Source organism: Theropithecus gelada, chromosome 7b, assembly GCF_003255815.1.
Source record: "Theropithecus gelada isolate Dixy chromosome 7b, Tgel_1.0, whole genome shotgun sequence".
Classification (NCBI taxonomy): Eukaryota; Metazoa; Chordata; class Mammalia; order Primates; family Cercopithecidae; genus Theropithecus; species Theropithecus gelada.
In genome coordinates this window covers 51,585,585-51,605,274 of record NC_037675.1, presented here as the reverse complement: position 1 = coordinate 51,605,274, position 19,690 = coordinate 51,585,585, and the positions used below count along the sequence as shown (strand labels likewise).

Below are 19,690 nucleotides of genomic sequence, written 5' to 3'. Positions count from 1 at the left end.
AAAACTGACTAATTCAGCAATTACTTTCGCTTCGCCTCTTGATTCCTATAGTTATTAAGTGCAGGAAATTATTAATAACAAATAGGAAGTTGTAGAAGATACGTTTTTGGGTTTCTCGGGGGAAGATATGTTTGATACCATTTGTATAAGTTTTAAAACAAGTATAGCAAAACCATATGTTACTTACAGATTACACATGTAGTATGAAAATAAAAACGAGCAGGGGAGTGATAAACACCTAATTCAGGAGAGTGATTACCTCTGGGGAGGGAAGAGAATGGGATCTTGAGAGTTCTACAGAGGCTTCTATCATATTGGTAATGCTTTATTTCTTAAGCTGTTTGAGAAGAAACTGGATATTCATTGTGTTATTCTCTGTTCCTTATTATAACCTGAAATATTAAATAATAAAAATAAGATCAATAGACTTTTTTTTTTTTTTTTTTTTTTTTTGGACACAGAGTCTCGCTCTGTTGCTAGGCTAGAGTGCAGAGGTACGATCTCAGCTTAGTGCAACCTCCGACTCCCTGGTTCAAGCTATTCTCCTGCCTCAGCCTCCTGAGTAGCTGGGATTACAGGCACGCGGCATGACGCCCAACTAATTTTTGTGGTTTTGTTTGTTTGTTTGTTTTTTGTTTTTTCAGATGGAGTCTTGCTCTGTCACCCAGGCTGGAGTGCAGTGGTGCAATCTCGGCTCACTGCAAGCTCGGCCTCCTGGGTTCACCCCATTCTCCTGCCTCAGCCTCCCGAGTAGCTGGGACTACAGGCACCCACCACTACGCCCGGATAATTTTTTGTATTTTTAGTAGAGACGGGGTTTCATCGTGTTAGCCAGGATGGTCTCGATCTCCTGACCTCGTGATATGCCTGCCTCGGCCTCCCAAAGTGCTGGGATAATTTTTGTATTTTTGGTAGAGACGGTTTCATCGAGAGCCAGGATGGTCTTGATCTCCTGACCTCGTGATCCTCCTGCCTCAGCCTCCCCAAGTGCTGGGATAATTTTTGTATTTTTAATAGAGACGGTTTCATCGAGAGACAGGATGGTCTCGATCTCCTGACCTCATCATCCTCCTGCCTCGGCCTCCCCAGGTGCTGGGATAATTTTTATGTTTTTAATAGAGACGGTTTCATCAAGAGCCAGGATGGTCTCAATCTCCTGACCTCGTGATCCTCCTGCCTCGGCCTCCCAAAGTGCTGGGATTACAGCAGTGAGCCAATGCGCCTGGCCAAGATCAAGACTTTTCCACAGCTTGAAGCCTAAGTCTTGCCTTGTCTCATTTGTCTTGCAACCAGTATACTAAACCATAAATGCCCTTAGTATTGCAGTGAAAGCACATCAGGCAGTAGTAGATAGTAAAAGATAGTTGAAGCAACACTTTCAGTGGGGTGTGTTTCCCAGGATGGTGTCCTTAAATTTCAGTAACTACGAAAGGGCACCCAGGTTGACTTCTCATTGCTTAGCCAGAGCATTTTGGGCAGTAATTTACTGGTGAACATTAGATTGGAATATAAAGTTATGATCTGTTAAATATTTGCATTAGATAAACTTCTCATTTTTAAAAGAGTCTCTGAGACTCTTAATGTTAGCTCTAGGCCAGGCACAGTGGCTCGTGCCTGTAATCCTAGTGCTTTGGGAGGCTGAGGTGGGAGGATCACTTGAGCCCAGGAGTTTGAGACCAGCCTGGGCAATATAGTGAGATGCCATCTCTACCATTTTTTTTTTTTAATTAGCTGGGCAGGTGGTGCACGCCTTTAGTTGTAGCTGCTAGAGAGGCTTAAGTGGGAAGATCCCTTGAGCCCAGGAGGCTGAAGTTACAGTTAGCCATATTGCACCACTGTACTGCAGCCTAGGGGAGAGAACAAGACCCTGTCTCGAAAAAAAATGTGTGTGTGTGTATATATATAGCTCTAAACTTTAAAAATTTGTTCTGTAATTAATTTTGACATGTTAATCTAACAGCAGTTTGTATCTGTTAGCACCATATAGATGTAAAAGACGAAGACATAGATGTTACAATTTCCCCTTTTTCAATTTGGAAAATGTCTCCTATGGGGAATTCTAGAGTAAACTTTCAGGCAAGATGTTTTCATAGCAAGTGATAACTAGACTGTGTGAAACACAAAGGTGCAAAACTCAAACATTTCTACAATAAAGTTGTAATGGCTTATGCTGGTCTAGATTAGGGTTTCTCAGTCTTGATGCTATTGACATATTGAGCCAAATAATATTTATTGTGGAGGACTGTCCAGTTCATTGTATAATTTTTTGCATTTTTTTTTTAGATGGAGTCTCACATTGTTACCTGGGCTGTAGTGCGGTGGCGCCATCTCGACTCACTGCAACCTCCGCCTCCCGGGTTCAAACGATTCTCCTGACTTAGCCACCTGAGTAGCTGGGATTACAGGCACCTGCCACCACGCCTGGCTAATTTTTTGTATTTTTAGTAGAGACGGGGTTTCACCATGTTGGCCTGGCTGGTCTCAAACCCCTGACCTCAGGTAATCCACCTGCCTTGGCCTCCCCTGGGATTACAGGCGTGAGCCACCATGCCTGGCCGTTGTAGAATGTTTAACAGTATCCCTAGCCTTGACTCATTCTCCTAATTGTGACAACCAAAAATGTGTCGACATTGCCAGATGTCCTCGGGGGGCGAAATCTCCCTTGGTTGAGAACCACTAGTGTAGAGAATTTGGTAACCTTCACACTACAAAATACTAATAAGAGTCTGGAGGAAATATGATAAACATCCTTGAAGTACATATAGCTGAGAGTAAGGGAAAGTAAGAGGCATCCCAGGGCAAAAAACAAAAACAAAATTAAAATTCATACTAAAAGGAGTTGGTGCTAATGCTGACTTGGAGAGGTGGGGATGGTTTGCTAATTTTAATAACTGAGAGGCTTGAGTTATATTTTTAATTTATGTGTGACTCACATATAAAATATATAGATCTTAATTGCTTAGTAAATTTTGGTAATTGTACAAACCATATCCACCACACAAAACAAGATATAGGACATTAGGGACTTGTATTTTAATTGCCACTCAAGTGCTGAAAAAGAAATCTTGGGTGTATACAAGATAGAAAGTTGGAACTGAGACTCTTAAGTAAGGCCCCCTAGAGACTCTTGAAAGGCTATACCCTCAGAAGAAAGGAAGTCTGGAAAAAAAAATTCCCCTTGGCACTGGGAAGTATTAAGGAACTTTGTCTATTTTGGTGGTGGGGAGTAGGAGGAATCTTCCCAAAAATCTGGAATCCCTCGAAGTGCTTAGATTTTGAATGTATACCACCAGCTTGGTTTAGGAGCTGTAAGCTAACAAATTAACTGAAAAAGTAGAGCCAGACATTTCTGGATCCTGCTTCAATCTCTCTCCCTCTCTCTCTCTCTCTCTCTCTCTGTCTGTCTGTCTTCTCTCTCCTTCTCTCTCCCTTCCTTCCCTCCCCACCCCCTCTAATTCAAATAAATTAGCGAGACTAAAAATCAGGTAATTTGACCACAAAGTGACTACTGACACTAAGCAATTATTGGTTTATAATTATTTAAAAAAAATTTTTTTTTTAAGAGTCTCGCTCTGTCTCCCAGGCTGGAGTGCAGTGGTGCAATCTCAGCTCACTACAACTTCCGCCTCCTGGGTTTAGGTGACTCTCCTGCCTCAGCCTCCCAAGTAGCTGGGATTACAGGCATGTGCCACCATGGCTGGCTGATTTTCTTTTTTCCTATTTTTAGTAGAGATGGGATTTTACCATGTTGGCGACGCTGGTCTTGGACTGCTGACCTCAAGTGATCTACCCGCCTTGCCCTCCCAAAGTGCTGGGATTACAGGTGTGAGCCACTGCACCTGGATAATTTTTAAGAATCTTTTAAAAATAAATACACATTGAGGCTGGGCAGGGTGGCTCATGCCTGTAATCTCAGCACTTTGCGAGGCCAAGGTGGGTGGATTGCTGGGCCCTGGGCAACATAGTGAGCAACATGTTGGTCACTATGTTGCTTGGGCAGCCTGGGCAACATAGTGAGATCAGCCTGGCAGAAGAATCGCTTGAACCTGGGAGGCAGAGGTTGCAGTGAGCCGAGATCACACAATTGTACCCCAGCCTGGGTGACAGAGTGAGTCTCCATCTCAAAAATAAAATAAAATAAGACATGGAAAAGAAAACTGAGAAGATTCCAGCCTATCTCTCATAGCTGTTACAAAGAAATTGAGAAGAGGCGATCCTTTGAGGAGAGAGTACTTAAAAATTTTCGAGAATTGACAAAAAGACATCAAATTCAAGATGTACAGTGCATCCCATCTGAGTAAATAAAACTAAATACAAGATGGAAATAGACTTCCAATTCAGTAGAGAAGAGAAAAAAGAACATAGAAAACTCAATAAGTGAAGAAAGAGGAGATAGAAACCTTAGAAAATCAGGTTAGATAGCATAAAATAATATGGTAGAAATCAAGCATATCAGTAATTACAGTAAATGTAAATGTATTTAATAGTTAAGACAGATTATCAGGTTGGGTTTTAAAAAATCTATGTGCTAGAAAAATGCTTTTATTATTATTATTTTTTTAAGACAGGATCTCGCCCTGTCACCCAGGCTGGAGTGGAGTGCAGTAATGTGATCATAGCTCACTGCAACTTTCAACTCCTGGGTTCAAGCCATCCTCCTGCCTCAGCCTCCCAAATAGCTAGGACAACAGGTGTGCACCACCACACCTGCCTAGTTATTACTATTTTCCTAGAGACAGAGTCTCCCTATATTGTCCAGGCTGGTCTGGAACTCCTGGGCTCAAGTGATTCTCCAGCCTCATCCTCCAAAAGCATTGGGATTATAGGCATGAGCCACTCTGCCTGGTCTGGACTTATATTTTTAGATTAGCAGTAGAGTTTTATAAAATACTAGATTGTTCCATCATATTTGGAACTGGCTGAAGATGCCTGTTACAGCTTTCATAGCTGTTTTCCCAACCTGTAGTGTAATGCTTGACATATGACAATAATGTAATACAAGACTTCTCATGAATGTGTGTATTTAATTACACATTCACCTGTTCTTGTTTCTGGACATATTTTTTTTTTCTTTTTTTGAGACAGAGTATCACTCTATCACCCAGGCTGGAGTGCAGTGGCGCAATCTCGGCTCACTGTAACTTCTGCCTCCCAGGTTCAAGTGATTCTCCTGCCTCAGCCTCCCAAGTAGCTGGTATTACAAGCATGCACCACGATGGCTGGCTAATTTTATATTTTTAGTTAGAGAGGAGGCTTCACCATGTTGGCCAGGCTGGTCTCGAACTCCTGACCTCAAGCGATCCACCCCTCAGGCCTCCCAAAGTGTGGGATTGGGCTTGAGCCACCCTGCCCAAGATATATTTAAGCATCTAGGATGTACATTCCCATTAAGTTTAGCTACAAACATAGCAAAATACATGGCTAATATGTAACACATTAGCTATATTTGTAGCTAAATTAATGATATGTTAAATGTAGCTGAATTGAGTGGGAGTAGAGTGAGGGATGGGAAATTACTTATTACGTACAATGTACACTATTTGGATGATGGTTACACTAAAAGCCCAGACTTCACCTCTAAGTAATATATTCCTGTATCAAAACTGTACTCAGACTGGGCACGGTGGCTCACACCTGTAATCACAGCACTTTGGGAGGCTGAGACAGGTGGATCACCTGAGGTCTGGAGTTCAAGACCAGCCTGGCCAACATGGCAAAACCACGTCTCTACTGAAAATACAAAAATTAGCCAGGAGTGGTGCTGCGTGCCTGTAATCCCAGCTACTCGGGAGGCTGAGGCAGGAGAATCGCATGAAACCGGGAAGCTGAGGCAGGAGAATCACGTGAACCCAGGAGGCAGACATTGCATTGAGCTGAGATCACACCACTGCATTACACTCCAGCCTGGGTGACTGAGCGAGACTCCGTTTCAAAAAAAAAGAAAGCACTTGTATCCCCTAAATTTATACAAATTTTTAGAAAGAGAATTTGCTGATATTAACTTATTGAGTCACTGGCTCTTTCAGTTGTTAAAACAATTAAAAGTTAAAAGAATTAGAAGTTAGCTTGTCACAGTGGTGTGTGCCCATAGTCCCAGCTCCTACGTAGGCTGAAGTGGGAGGATCACTGGAGCCCAGCATTTCAAGGCTGAGATGAGCTGTGCTCATGCCACTGCACTCCAGCCAGTCTGGGTGACAAAGTGAGACTCTATCTCTTTAAAAATAAAAATTAAAAAAAATAGAAATTTTAAATTTTAACTTAAAGCCAAAAGTTTCTAGCCTTATTAAATACCTACTATGTGCAAGACACAAATCTACACATGTGGGCGATGTAGGGATGTTGACGCCATAGTTGCCCTCAAGACATTTATGGTTTATGTTACCTGAGATTTTTTTTCTTTTCTTTTTCTTTTTCTTTTTTTTTTTTTTTTTGGAGATGGAGTTTCGCTCTTGTCGCCCAGGCTGGAGTGCAATGGCGCAATCTCGACTCACTGCAACCTCCACCTGCTGGGTTCAAGCGATTTTCCTGCCTCAGCCTCCTGAGTAACTGGGATTACAGGTGCCTGCCGCCATGCCCAGCTAATTTTTGTATTTTTAATAGAGACAGGGTTTTGCCATATTGGCCAGGCTGGTCTGGAACTCCTGACCTCAGGTGATCCACCCGCTTTAGCCTTCCAAAGTTCTGGGATTACAGGCGGGAGCCACTGTGTCCGGCCGAGATTTCAAATAATAATACTTATTTCAATTAGAAGTATTCTGCGGGGAAAGCATATGTAATTCTACAAAGAAAAACCCTGAAGTTGCCTTAAGTGCTGAAAAGGGAACGTGAAAAATTTGGTAGTTTAAACATTTCATGTTAAATACTTGTTTGAACTAAAATGAGATCCTAAGAAAAACATCATTATCATGTATTTATTTATTTATTTGAGCGGGTCTCACTCTGTCCCCCAGACTGGAGTGCAGTGGTGTGATCACCGCTCAACTGTAGCCTCTACCACTGTGAGCTCAAGGGATCCTCCCACCTCTGCCTGCCCAGTAGCTGGGATAACAGACACTCAGACACTCACCACCATGCCTGACTGATTTTTTTTTTTTTAACTCGTAAATACGGGGTTTCACCATGTTGCCCAGGCTGGTCTCAAACTCCTGAGTTCAAGTATCCGCCTGCTTTGGCCTCCCAAAGTTCTAGGATTACAAACATGAGCCACCGTGCCTAGCCAGAAAAACATTATTATTATTATTATTATTTTAAAATTTGGATTGTCAGATTTTGAATATGTGGACAAGAGTATAGGGGACATTGAGAACATAATTTTTGTTTGTAAGAAAAATAAGTGTAGACATTTTTAACTGTAGTTAATCACTTGTAACCTCTATGTGCTTAGAAGGAGCAAAGGGAATGCACTGACTAACTATACAGCAGAGTTTTACATTGGACACTCAACATCAGTGGCTAGTCCTGATGTTGAGGGGAGAAATGCTACTTCGATGACTTCAGATAAAGTATAAATAGTATATAAAATAGGCCACATACCAGCTGATACACATATGCATCTCTACCCCAAAAAGTTTCAGCTTTCAGTTCTGTCCCTTCTTTTTGTGTTCTATGTGGTATATCTGATTCTTTAAGTTTTTTGTTTGTTTGTTTGTTTGTTTGTTTTAATGGGTGCCTAGTAGGTATATATATTTATGGGGTACATGGGATATTTTGGTACAGGCATGTAAATCACATCATGGAAAATTGGTTGTTCATTCCTTCAAGCATTTATCCTTTGTCTTATAAACAATTCAATTACACTCTTAGTTATTTTTAAATGTACAATTAAATTATTGACTATAGTCTCGCTGTTGTGCTATCAAATACTAGGTCTTATTCATTTCATTGTTTCTATTTTTGGGAGGAGGTATCCATTAACCATCCCCACCTCCGCTGTAAAACCCCACTCCACACTACCTTTTGCAGCCTCTGGTAACAATCCTGCTGTCTTATACTCTATGTGTTCAATTGTTTTGATTTTTGGATCCCACTAATAAGCATGAACAGATGATATTTGTCTTTCTGTGCCTGGCTTATTTCACTTAACATAATGACCTCCATGTTAATGCAAATGGCAGGATCTCATTCTCTTTTGTGGCTGAATAGTACTCCATTGTGTATAGGTACCACATTTTATGTATTCATTCATCTGTTGATGGACACCTAGGTTGCTTCCAAACCTTGGCTATTGTGAATACTGCTGTAGTAAACATGGAAATTCAGATATCTCTTTGATATACTCATTTCCTTTCTTTTGGGTATATATCCAGCAGTAGGATTGCTGGATCATATAACTCTATTTTCAGCTTTTTGAGGAACCTCCAAACTATTCGCCATAGTGGTTGTACTAATTTACATCCCCATCAACAGTGTATGAAGGTTCCCATTTCTCTGTATCTTCACCAGCATTAGTTATTGCCTGTCTTTTGAATAAAAGCCATTTTAACTGAGGTGAGATGATATCTCATTGTAGTTTTGATTTGCATTTCTCTGATGATCAGTGATGTTGAGCACCTTTTCATATGCCTGTTTGCCATTGGTATGTCTTCTTTTGAGAAATGTCTATTCAGATATTTTGCCCATTTTAAAATTGGATTATTAAATTTTTTTTCCTATAGAGTTGTTTGAGCTTCTTATATATTCTAGTTATTAATCCCTTGTCAGATAAGTAGTTTGCAAATATTTTCTCCCATTCTGTGGGTTGTCGGTTCACTTTGTTGATTGTTTCCTTTGCTGTGCAAAAGCTTTTTAACTTGATGTGATCCCATTCAGGACCATATTGTTTAATTTCTATGTGTTTATATAGTTTCCAAAATTCCTCTTGTGATTGATTTGTAGTTTTATTCCATTGTGGTCAGAGAAGATGCTTGATATTATTCCAAATTTTTTGAATGTTTTAAGACTTGTTTTATGACCTAACATATGGTCTGTCCCTGAGAGTGATCCATGTGCTGAGGAGAAAAATGTGTATTCTGCAGCCATTGGATGAAATGTTCTGTAAATATCTATTAGGTCTATTTGTTCTGTAGTGTAGATTAAGTCTGACATTTCTTTGTCGAGGTTCTGTCTGGGAGATCTGTCCAACACTGAAAGTGGGGTGTTGAAATCTCCAGCAATTACTATATTGGGGTCTATCTCTTTAGCTGTAATAATATTTGCTTTATATAGCTGGGTACTCCAGTGTTGGGTGCATATATATGTGCAATCGTTATGTCCTCTTGCTGAATTGACTCCTTTATCATTATATTATAATCTTCTTTGTCTCTTCTTACAGTTTTTGTCTTGCAATCTATTTTGTCTGATATCAGTATAGCTATTCTAGCTATTCCTGCTCTTTTTTCATTTCCATTGTTATGAAGTATCTTTTTCTATCCCTTTATTTTTAATCTGTGTATATCTTTATAGGTGAGGTGTGTTTCTTTTAGGCAACAGATCATTGGGTCTTGTTTTTTCATTCATTCAGCTACTCTATGTCTTTTGAGTGCAGAGTTTAGTCTATTTACTTTCAGTGTTATTATTGATAAGTAAGGACTTACTCCTGCCATTTTGTTATTTGTTTTCTGGTGGCTTTACAGTCTTCAATTCCTTCTTTGCTTTCTTCCTATCTTCCTTTTAATGAAGGTGATTTTTCTCTGATGGTATGCTTTAATTTCTTTCTATTTATTTAATTTTTTGGTATCCATTGTATGTTTTTCTATTTGAGGTTACCATGAGGCTTGCAAATACTGTCTTATAACCCACTATTTTAAACTGATGACAACTTAATACTGATTGCATATGCAAACAAACACACAGAAAGAAAACTAATAAAAACTCTACACTTTAACTTTGTTCCTTAGCTTTTAAATTTTTTGTTGTTTCACTGTCCATGTCTTGAAAAGTTGTTGTAGTTATTTTATTTGATTGATTCATCATTTAGTCTTTCTACGTAAGATGAGAAGTTTACACACCACAATTACAGTGTTATACTATCCTGTGTTTTTTTGTGTGCTTGCTGTTACCAGGAAGTTTTGTACCTTTATATGATTTCTTCTTGCTCATTAACATCCTTTTCTTTCAGATTGAAGAACTCTTTTTAGTATTTCTTGTAGGACATATCTAGTGTTGATGAAATCCCTCAGCTATTGTTTGGGAAAGTATTTCTCCTTCACGCTTCAAAGATATTTTCACTGGATATACTATTTTAGAGTAAAAGCATTTTTTCCTTCAGCACTGTAAACATGTCATGCCACTCTCTCTTGATCTGTAAGGTTTCCACTGAAAAGTCTGCTGCCAGACGTATTGGAGTGCCATTGTATATTATTTGTTTCTTTTTTCTTGCTGCTTTTAGAATTCTTTCTTTATCCTTGACCTTTGGGAGTTTGATTATTAAATGGCTTGAGGTAGTCTTCTCTGGATTAAATGCACTTGGGGTTCTATAATCTTCTTGTACTCAAATGTTGATATCTTTTTCTAGGTTTGGGAAGTTCTCTGTTATAATCCCTTTGAATAAACTTTTTACCGCTATATGTTTCTGTACTTCCTCTTTTAGGCCAATAACTCTTAGATTTACCCTTTTGAGAATGGGTTCTAGATCTTGTGGGCATGCTTCATTGTTTTTTATTCTTTTTTCTTTTGTCTCATCTGACTATGTATTTTCAGATAGGCTGTCTTTCAGCTCACAAATTCTTCTGCCTGATCAGTTCTGCTATTGAGACTCATACATTCGTCAGCATGTCAGTTGCATTTTTCATTTCTAGAATTTGTTTCTTTTTAATTATTTCAATCCCTTTGTTAAATTCATCTGAAAGAATTATGAATTCCTTTTGTATTGTCTTGAATTTCTTTGAGTTTCTTCAAAACAGCTATTTTGAATTATCTGTCAGAAAGGTCATATATCTCTGTTTCTCCAGGATTGGTCTCTGGTGCTTTATTTAGTTTATCTGAGGAGGTTATACATTCCTGGATGGTGTTGATGCTAGTAGATGTTCTTTGGTGTCTGGGCATTCAAGAGTTGGGTACTCGTTGTAGTCTTCACAGTCTGAGCTTGTTTATGCCTGTCCTTCTTGGGAATGCTTTCCAGGTAGTCAAAGGAACTTGGGTCACAAGCCCAATAACACTGTGTTTTTTGTAGACATGTAGAGGTACCACCTTAGTGGTCTTGGATAAGATCCAGAAGAATTCTCTGGATCACCATGCAGAGACTCTTGTTCTTTTCCCTTACTTCCTCCCAAATAAATGGAGTCTCTTTCTCTCTGTGCTAAACCCCCTGGAACTGGGGTTATGGTGATGCAAGCACTCCTGTGGCCACACCACTGGGAGTGCACTGGGTCAGACCTGAAGCCAGCCCAGCACTGGCTTTTGCCCAGGGCCCTTCCCTTCAGGGCAGTAAGCTTCCTCAGGCCCCAGGCATGTCCAGAGATGCTGTCGGGAAGCCAGAGATTAGGGTCAAATATCTTAGTAGTTTACCTGATGTTCTGTTCTACTATGGATAACTACCACTCACACCACAATACAAAGTTCTTCTCACTCTTCCCTCCCCTTTCCACAGGCAGAGGGGCCACTCCCTGTGGCTGCCACCACCTTTGGTCCACAGGGTTTCTGCCAGGCCACCACCAATATTCACTTAAAGCCCAAGGGCTCTTCCATCAGCTTGTGGTGAAAGCTGCCTGGCCTGGGACTTACCCTTCAGGGCAGTGGGCTCCCTCTGGCCCAGGGTAGTTCTAGAAATGCTGTTCAAGAGTGTAGGCCTGGGCCGGACACGGTGGCTCACGCCTGTAATCCCAACACTTTGGAAGGCCAAGATGGGCGGATCACCTGAGGTCAGGAGTTCGAGACCAGCCTGGCCAACATGGCGAAACCTTATCTCTACTAAAAATACAAAAATTAGCTGGGTGTGGTGGAGTGTGCTTGTAATCCCAGCTACTTGGAAGGCTGAAGCAGGAGAATCGCTTGAACCCAGGAGGTAGACGTTGTGGTGAACTGAGGTCACACCACTTCACTCCAGCCTGGGCGACCGAGTGAGACTCCGTCTCAAACAACAACAACAACAACAAAAACAAAAAACAAAAAAAAAGAGTGTAAGCCTTGACTTGGGGACCCCAAGAACCTGCTTGTTGCTCTACCTCACCGTGGCTGAGCTGGTACCTAAGGTGTAAGACAAAGTCCCCTTTACTTTTCTCTCTGCTTTTCTCAAATAGAAGGAGTCTGTCACTGTAGCCACCACAGCTGGGAATGTGCTGGGTCACACCTGAAACCAGCACATCTCAGAGTCTCATCCAAGGCCCATGACACACTCCTTGGTTATCACTGCTGGTTATTCAGGGCCCAAGGGCTCTTTAGTCAGCAGGTGATGTATCCTGCGAGGACTGGGTTTTTCCCTCCAAAGCAGTAGGTTCCCTTTTGGCCCAGGGTGGGTATAGAAATGCTGTTCAGGAGCAGCTGGGCGCAGTGGCTCACGCCTGTAATCCCAGCACTTTGGGAGGCCGAGGCGGGTGGATCACGAGGTCAGGAGATCGAGACCATCCTGGCTAACACGGTGAAACCCTGTCTCTACTAAAAATACAAAAAAAAAAAATTAGCTGGGCGTGATGGCAGGCGCCTGTAGTCCCAGCTACTCAGGAGGCTAAGGCAGGAGAATGGCGTGAACCCAGGAGGTGAACCCACTGCACTCCAGCCTGGGTGACAGAGCGAGATGCTGTCTCGAAAAAAAAAAAATGTTGTTCAGGACCTAGGGCCTATAATGCGGGCCTCACAACTCTGCCCAGTGCCGTATCCTACTGTGGCTGAGCTGGAATCCAAGATGTAAGACAGTCCTTTTTACTCTTTGCTCTTTGCTCCTTAAGCAGAAGAAAGGAGTCACTTCTATTGCAGCTGCCTTGGTTTGGGGCATAGGTGATGCAAGCACTCCTTTAGCTATGCCAGCTGGTATCTCCCTAGATCACATGCTACCCTAGTCCAATTACTATAAGCCCAGCCTAGTGCTAGTAGCCTAGGAATTGGAGTCCTTGTGCCCTAGACTGTCTTTCAAGATTAGGACCCCAGAGTATTTCAGCCCATGGTGGTGAGGCTTGCAGGGAAACTCAAGTTCTGGCCACTGGGATGGATGCTTTCTGTCTAGCTAGGGCGGGTCCAAATGCTCCCTCCATGTGCTGGCGCTGGCTGAGCCCAGCACGGCTTTATTCTCCACTGTGACAGGGCAGCACTAAATTCAATGTAAAGGCTCCCAGCCACTGTGCCCTCCCTTTCCCAAGTGCATAGGTTCTCTCTCCACACCGCATGGCCGCTGCTAGGGGGTGAGGAAGGGGTGGCATTGGTGATGCAAGACCATCTTTTCTGCCCTCCTCAATGCCTCTTTCAATGATATGAAGTCAAAACTAGCCACTGTGATTGCTTACCTGGTTTTTGGTTCTTGTGATGGTGCTTTGCTGTGTGCAGATAGTTAAAAATTTGGTGTTCTAACAGGGGAACCAATGTTTGTAGGCTTCTGTTCCACCATCTTGCTCCGCCTGCTCCCATATCTGATTCTTACTCGGAAATTCTTACAGCTGAAAAATCTGTCCAGATTCCCTGCAGGATTCTATAGGGAAGATCACTTATCTTTATCATACAACCTTTCACTCTTAGTGTTATAATTCTTATTTACCTCTCTTAAGAATGAGTAGTATAGCTCTGTGATTTCAGGCAAGTTACTTAATCTCTCTTTGTTTCTTTGCTGTTAAATATAAACTGTGTCAGTTGTTTTGAGGATTAAATGAGGTAATTCCTAGCACAGAGTAAGCACTTACTAAATAATAGCTATTACTATTATCTCTCTTCAGCCAGCTGAAGTCTTAGAGGGCAGTGCCCTCATAGTGTTCTTTGCATCTTCTGCAAGTACTTGCTGGTGTGTATAAGATAGAATTTTTCACACTGGGCTTCCTTGGACAAGTTTCATAAGAGGTGCTTTTTTGTAGTTCAAAAACATTGGATTCAAATTTCATCTGTAAATTTTAACTGTTTTAAAAAACAACAAAAATCTGTGAGCTCAAATGTTATAAAATAGAATTTTAAGTAATAAAGACCATCAGTGTCTTTACAGTTGTTCACACCTATAATCCTGGCATTTTGGGAGGCTAATGTGGGAGGATCACTTGAGGCCAGGAGTTTGAGACCAGCCTGGGTGACATAGTGAGACCTCGTCTCTACAAAAAAAAAAAATTTTAATTAGCCAGGCGAGGTTGTGTACACAACCTGAGCAACAGATCAACACTCTATCTCAATTTAAAAAAAAAAAAATTCTCATTTTATTAATATGCTGCTAAATTACTTCATTTTTATGCTTTTCCTATCATCTTTTTAAATTGAAGATGATCCTGATATTGAAGAGTAAACTGTTAAAAACAAACTGCAAAACAAGAACTTGTTGCCATTTGCAAATATTTCTGTCCATAACTTTAATCGTGTGAATTTTAAAAATACAAAAATAAGTAGAATAGGATACAGGAATGCAACTGACACATAACCTCTGCTTTCATTGATTTGTATTACTCAGATGAGGCTCGTTGTAGCCATTGATGGATTTTTATAATAAATTCATTCTATAAATTTAAATAAAAATATACCTGTTCTAGTTAAGTGTGGATTTACCTACTACCTTTGGAAAGAGGAGACATTGATAAGTAACTTACTTGTTTTTATGTATTTCTTTGATGAGCATTTATTATACTATTGTTATATAATAGGTTTTAGGCTCTAAGTTAACAATATAGGTTTGACAGGCTACAACTGACAGCCTTTGGTTAAACATAAGCTCATTAGGTTTCCATGTAATTGTGCATTTAGAAGAATATTGCTTTAAGACTCTTTGGAAACACTGACGTGTAAAGTATCCTATGTCTTTGAGTCAGCTGACTCCCATCTTTCACTTTTGCAGGGGCCCAGCTGGAGTAAGAGCCCAAGCCCTGGATAGAGATGGAAATCTGGTAGAAGATTTTGTATTTGATGCAGGAGTTGGGAATATTGGAAATCGTGTTCTTCATGTGAGAAATGCACCTTCCCCTGCTGCTACTTCTTCCCTTGCAATTTCTGGAATGATTGCAGATGAAGTACAACAAAGATTTGAATTGTAAATAATGAAAGGAGCTAGGTATGCACTGTAATCTCCATGTCAGCAACAAGAATGTACTAATTGCATTCTTTAATTTAAAAAATGGTTTTTAAAATTTCATTTTTAGGTCAAAGATAACCACTGAATTGTTAAAATGATATAACATAGAAATAATAATTTTCTACAAAAATTAGCTGGGCATGGTGGCACATGCCTGTAATCCCAGCTACTCGAGAGGCTGAGGCAGGAGAATCACTTGAACCAAAGAGGCAGAGGTTGCAGTGAGCTGGCCCTCCAGCCTGGGTGACAGAGCAAGAGAAAACATAATAATAATTTTCAAAATGTTAGGCTTGGGACCGTGGCCAGCACTTTGAGAGGCCAAGGCAGGTAGATTGTAGCCTAGGAGTTTGAGACCAGCCTGGGCAACATGGCAAAACGCTGTTTCTACAAAATAGCTGGGTGTGGTGCCTCTGTAGTTCCAGCTACATAGTAGGCTGAGGTGAGAGGATCACTTGAACCCAGGAGGTCCAGGCTCCAGTGAGCTATGTTCATGACACTGCATTCCAGGCTGGATGATAGAGCAAGATCTTGTCTCAAAAAAAAAAAAAAAAAAAAAAATCCAGCCTAAGCAACATGGTGAATGAAACCCCATCTCTACAAAAAATAAAAAAATTAGCTGGACATGATGGTGTGTGCCTGTAGTCCCAGCTACTTGAGGGGCTGAGGCAGGAGGATCACTTGAGCCCGGGAGGTCAAGACTACCGTGAGGTCTGTTCGTGCCACTATACCTCAGCCTGGGCAACAAAGTCAGTCCCTGACTCAAAAAATAAAAACAACAACAAAATATAAATTCCACGCTTATTTACTTTGTGAATGAAGAGGCAAGATACAGTTTTATCTGTCCTGGATCCCTGACTTTTTTTTTTTTTTTTTAGATGGAGTTTCACTCTTGTTGCCCAGGCTTGAGTGCAATGGTGAAATCTTGGCTCACTGCAACCACTGCCTCCCAGGTTCAAGCGATTCTCCTACCTCAGCCTCCCGAGTAGCTGGGATTACAGGTGCCCACCACCATGCCTGGCTAATTTTTTTGTATTTTTAGTAAAGATGGGGTTTTGCCATGTTGGCCAGGGTGGACTTGAATTCCTGACCTCAGGTGATCCACCCGCCTCAGCCTCAAAGTGCTGGGATTACAGGTGTGAGCCACTGCACCCAGCCCTGAATCCCTGACTTTGTTAATGACCTGTCCTTACCAACTATGACCTAGAGAAGATTTAGCTTTTCAAGAATTTTGGAGAACGATGGCATAAAAATGGGTTATTTCCTTAAATCAGTTTTTTAGCATTATACTACCTAAGCTCGTTTGGTCTCTCACAGACAAGGAAATACATCATATTGTAGGTTGCATTCTTTTAATTTCGAAGAGTCACAAAACTCACATTATTTAGAGCAACAATATTTGTATTTAGAAATTAAAAATTCATGATTTCAAGAAAATAGATAAAATTTACATTTTTGAGTAGTTTGAATAAGTTTCTATCTTAGTTATAATATTTGTCAGAAATAACAAAACAAACTCAAAACCTTTATTATTTTCAGTCTCTTTATAACTGATGTGGTATGGTATCATTATGAAATGTAAACAGTGGTACACTGAGTAGTTGTCTTGCTCTTCAGTCTCTGTGGCTGAGAACTGAAATAACTTAGAAGAGATAGATTTTTATGAGAGCAGTTTTAGAATCCTGACACTGATGTATAGAACTCTAATTTTAAGTTTATTTATATATTATATCTCTGATCTTTAGTCACACTAAGACTCTCAAAATGTTGGCCAAGACTGCTAATGATTCATACCTACTTGATTTTTCAGGGCTCCTATAAAGTTGTGTAGGGATATTTTTCCATTTTTGATAAATATCTAACTTTGAGGCATTCACTTTTGTAAACCGCGAAAGTGCCTTACATTCATGTGTACCTCATGAGTATTTTAAGTTGATGCCCAGTGCTGTACTATATCCTGTATATATGTGTTCTGTGGTATCTGTTGAAATAATTCTTGTAATTTAGAAAGTTAGAAAATAGAAATGTAAATGAAAATGTGACGACCTGACTGCAGAATTTTGAGTACTGAACCACATTTAAGTGAGGCGTTTTCATCCATTGTCTCTCATTTGCTCTGTCAGGAATCATCTTCTAGTCTGTATGTCTTCTTTCCTCTTAGCTCTCCAAAGCTGTATGATGGATGGGTGAGAAGGATGTGCATTTTGGTTGATAGGAAAAATGCTTCTGTTTTCTTCCTTTTCCCCTCACTTCAAGCATTGATGATTACATTGGTTGAGCTACCTCATCCATTAATGTGAAAGGCTACACATCATCAGCTTGTGTTCAAGAAGTAGCACATCCCAGGTAAACAGAGTAGGCCATTATTCAACACTTGGGATGAGCATATTAAAAGCATTCAGATATCAATGACAGAAGAAGCAAGCCCTAATGTTTCTTTATAACAGCTATTCCTGCAAGAAATGCAAACACACCATAGTTTTCTGTTCCATTACAAGATTACTAAGAGATGGAAAACATTATCATTTTCTATTTCATCAACAGTACGATTGCATACATACTAAGTTGTAAAGACTGGAATTACAAAAAATGATTGTCCTAATTAAAGCAATCCTCAATCCATTCGAGTCTGTACAATACCCCAAAAAATAAAAGTGAAAAATTTGTTGAAAGTGTTTTGAATATGTAGGTTATTCTGTTTGTAAAACATTTTATATGTATGTCAACAGGATTTTGTTGTTTAATACTGATATAATAAAGTTTTATTATTTCTGACAGAAGAAATGTATATTAATATTTAAAATATTTTAATGATCCTTGGTGTTGTAGAGAACATATTTTTTAGTTCCATAAAGACTTTTATGCAAATAAATTTTTTATGTGTAAAACATAAACTGTTTGCTTTAGGATAGCAGCCAACCTTTTTAAAAAACTCATTTCTGTGTTAGTATATAACACAAAATGAGGTTGAGTAGTTTATATTTTGGGTAAAAAATGGAGCATTTTAGATTTTAACTTCAGAGTGTTTGTGAGAAACTCTTGATGTACCAGCCAGTATATTTTTGGTGTTTCATGTTACATAGCTTAACTCTTTTATCCATGCATATATGTGCATATCAAAGTCCTTCCCTTGATCCTCTCAGCGTTGGCACTGTTTGAGGAGTTGCCTTTACTGTTGGCAGAATTCCACTTTCCCTGAGGCCATTTGGAAATCTACCTGGTAACCTGTGGGATAACCTTAACTCTTAGAACTTTCTTCATAGGATGGTGGTGAGAGTGGGGTATACTGCCAGGCCCTGTCCTTTGGGAGTTTGTAGGACCTGCTTTCGGAGGCAATCCAACCCTGATGGCTGTAACTATGAGCTATCCCTGTAAACACAGGAGGCATGGTGTCTGTATTTAAGGACTGGCTCTGCCCTCCTGGGCACTTGATCTGTGTCTAGACTTCTTGGTCAGAGGTTTCCTCATCTTTCTGCACATACACTGTTATCTAAAGATCTTGTAAACATTTTTGAGTTGTAGTCGTAAAGTCAGTTACTAAGCTTTTCTAATACACTCAAAGGGAGTTTTTGAAATCTCTTCATCAGGGCTTAAGGTAGAAGGACAGGATGAAATGGTTGGGAAAGCAAAATCTGCCTCGAGATGTTTTCAAATAGTTTGTACTCATTAAAGAGTTTAAGAATGGAAATAAACCCTAAAGCCCTGAAGGGAAGAACTGTGTTGATACCAACCAACTCTACTTTTCTGGCCTCAAATCCTAGAAAATACTGTAGGTCTTTGTTGTTGTTGTTGTTAATTGCTTTTATTTTCTGCTTATGGGAAGGGTCTCACATTAAAGTTATCTTAAGTTTCTTTTGTCCCTGGGATAAAATGAGAAAATTTACCTTTTAGATATGGCAAGAGATGGCAGGTCTTGGGTTGCTCAGGAAGCCCAACTTTGAATATTAGGAAAGACCTGAGGGACAGTGGTAACAGAGGGACCTCTCTCACTAGAGAACTTTGAATTTTAGCCAACTTCTGCTTAAAACTGTATCTTTAGAAAAACCTCTTTTAACTTGGTTGCTGTGAAGCAGAATGAAATGGCTACAGCAGTGTTTTTTTTTTTTTTAAACACCTTTCAGATTTAATTTTCCTTAAATTTGTCCACTGGGAATATAAGAGATGTCTTTTAGGGGTATCAGTTTATTTTTTAATTTTTGTCTCCCCTTCCCTCTCCTTTCCCCCTCCTTTCCCCCTCCTTTCCCCCTCCTTTCCCTCTCCTTTCCCTCGACAGGGTCTTGCTTTGTTGCCCAGGCTGGAGTGCAATGGCACTATATCTTGGCTCACTACAACCTCCGCCTCCTAGGTTCAAGCGATTCTCCTGCCTCAGCCTCCTGAGTAGCTAGGATTACAGGCACATGCCACCACACCCAGCTAATTTTTTATATTTTTGGTAGAGATGGGGTTTCACCATGTTGGCCAGGCTGGTCTCGAACTCCTGACCTCAAGTGATCCACCCGCCTTGGCCTCCCAAAGTTGGGATTACAAACG

The 19,690-nt window shown here is 40.3% G+C and overlaps 1 protein-coding gene across 1 annotated transcript in view; it reads left to right on the top strand.

Annotated features, from left to right (window-relative positions):
- The window catches only part of L2HGDH (L-2-hydroxyglutarate dehydrogenase), a 69,072-nt gene extending 52,443 nt beyond the window's left edge, over positions 1-16,629 (top strand). The window contains exons 10-11 of the mRNA XM_025392557.1: positions 14,930-15,142; positions 16,039-16,629. Coding sequence (XP_025248342.1) covers positions 14,930-15,125 — 196 coding nt within the window. The 3' untranslated portion in view covers positions 15,126-15,142; positions 16,039-16,629. The remainder of the gene's footprint in view (positions 1-14,929; positions 15,143-16,038) is intronic.
- Positions 16,630-19,690: the final 3,061 nt, after the last annotated feature.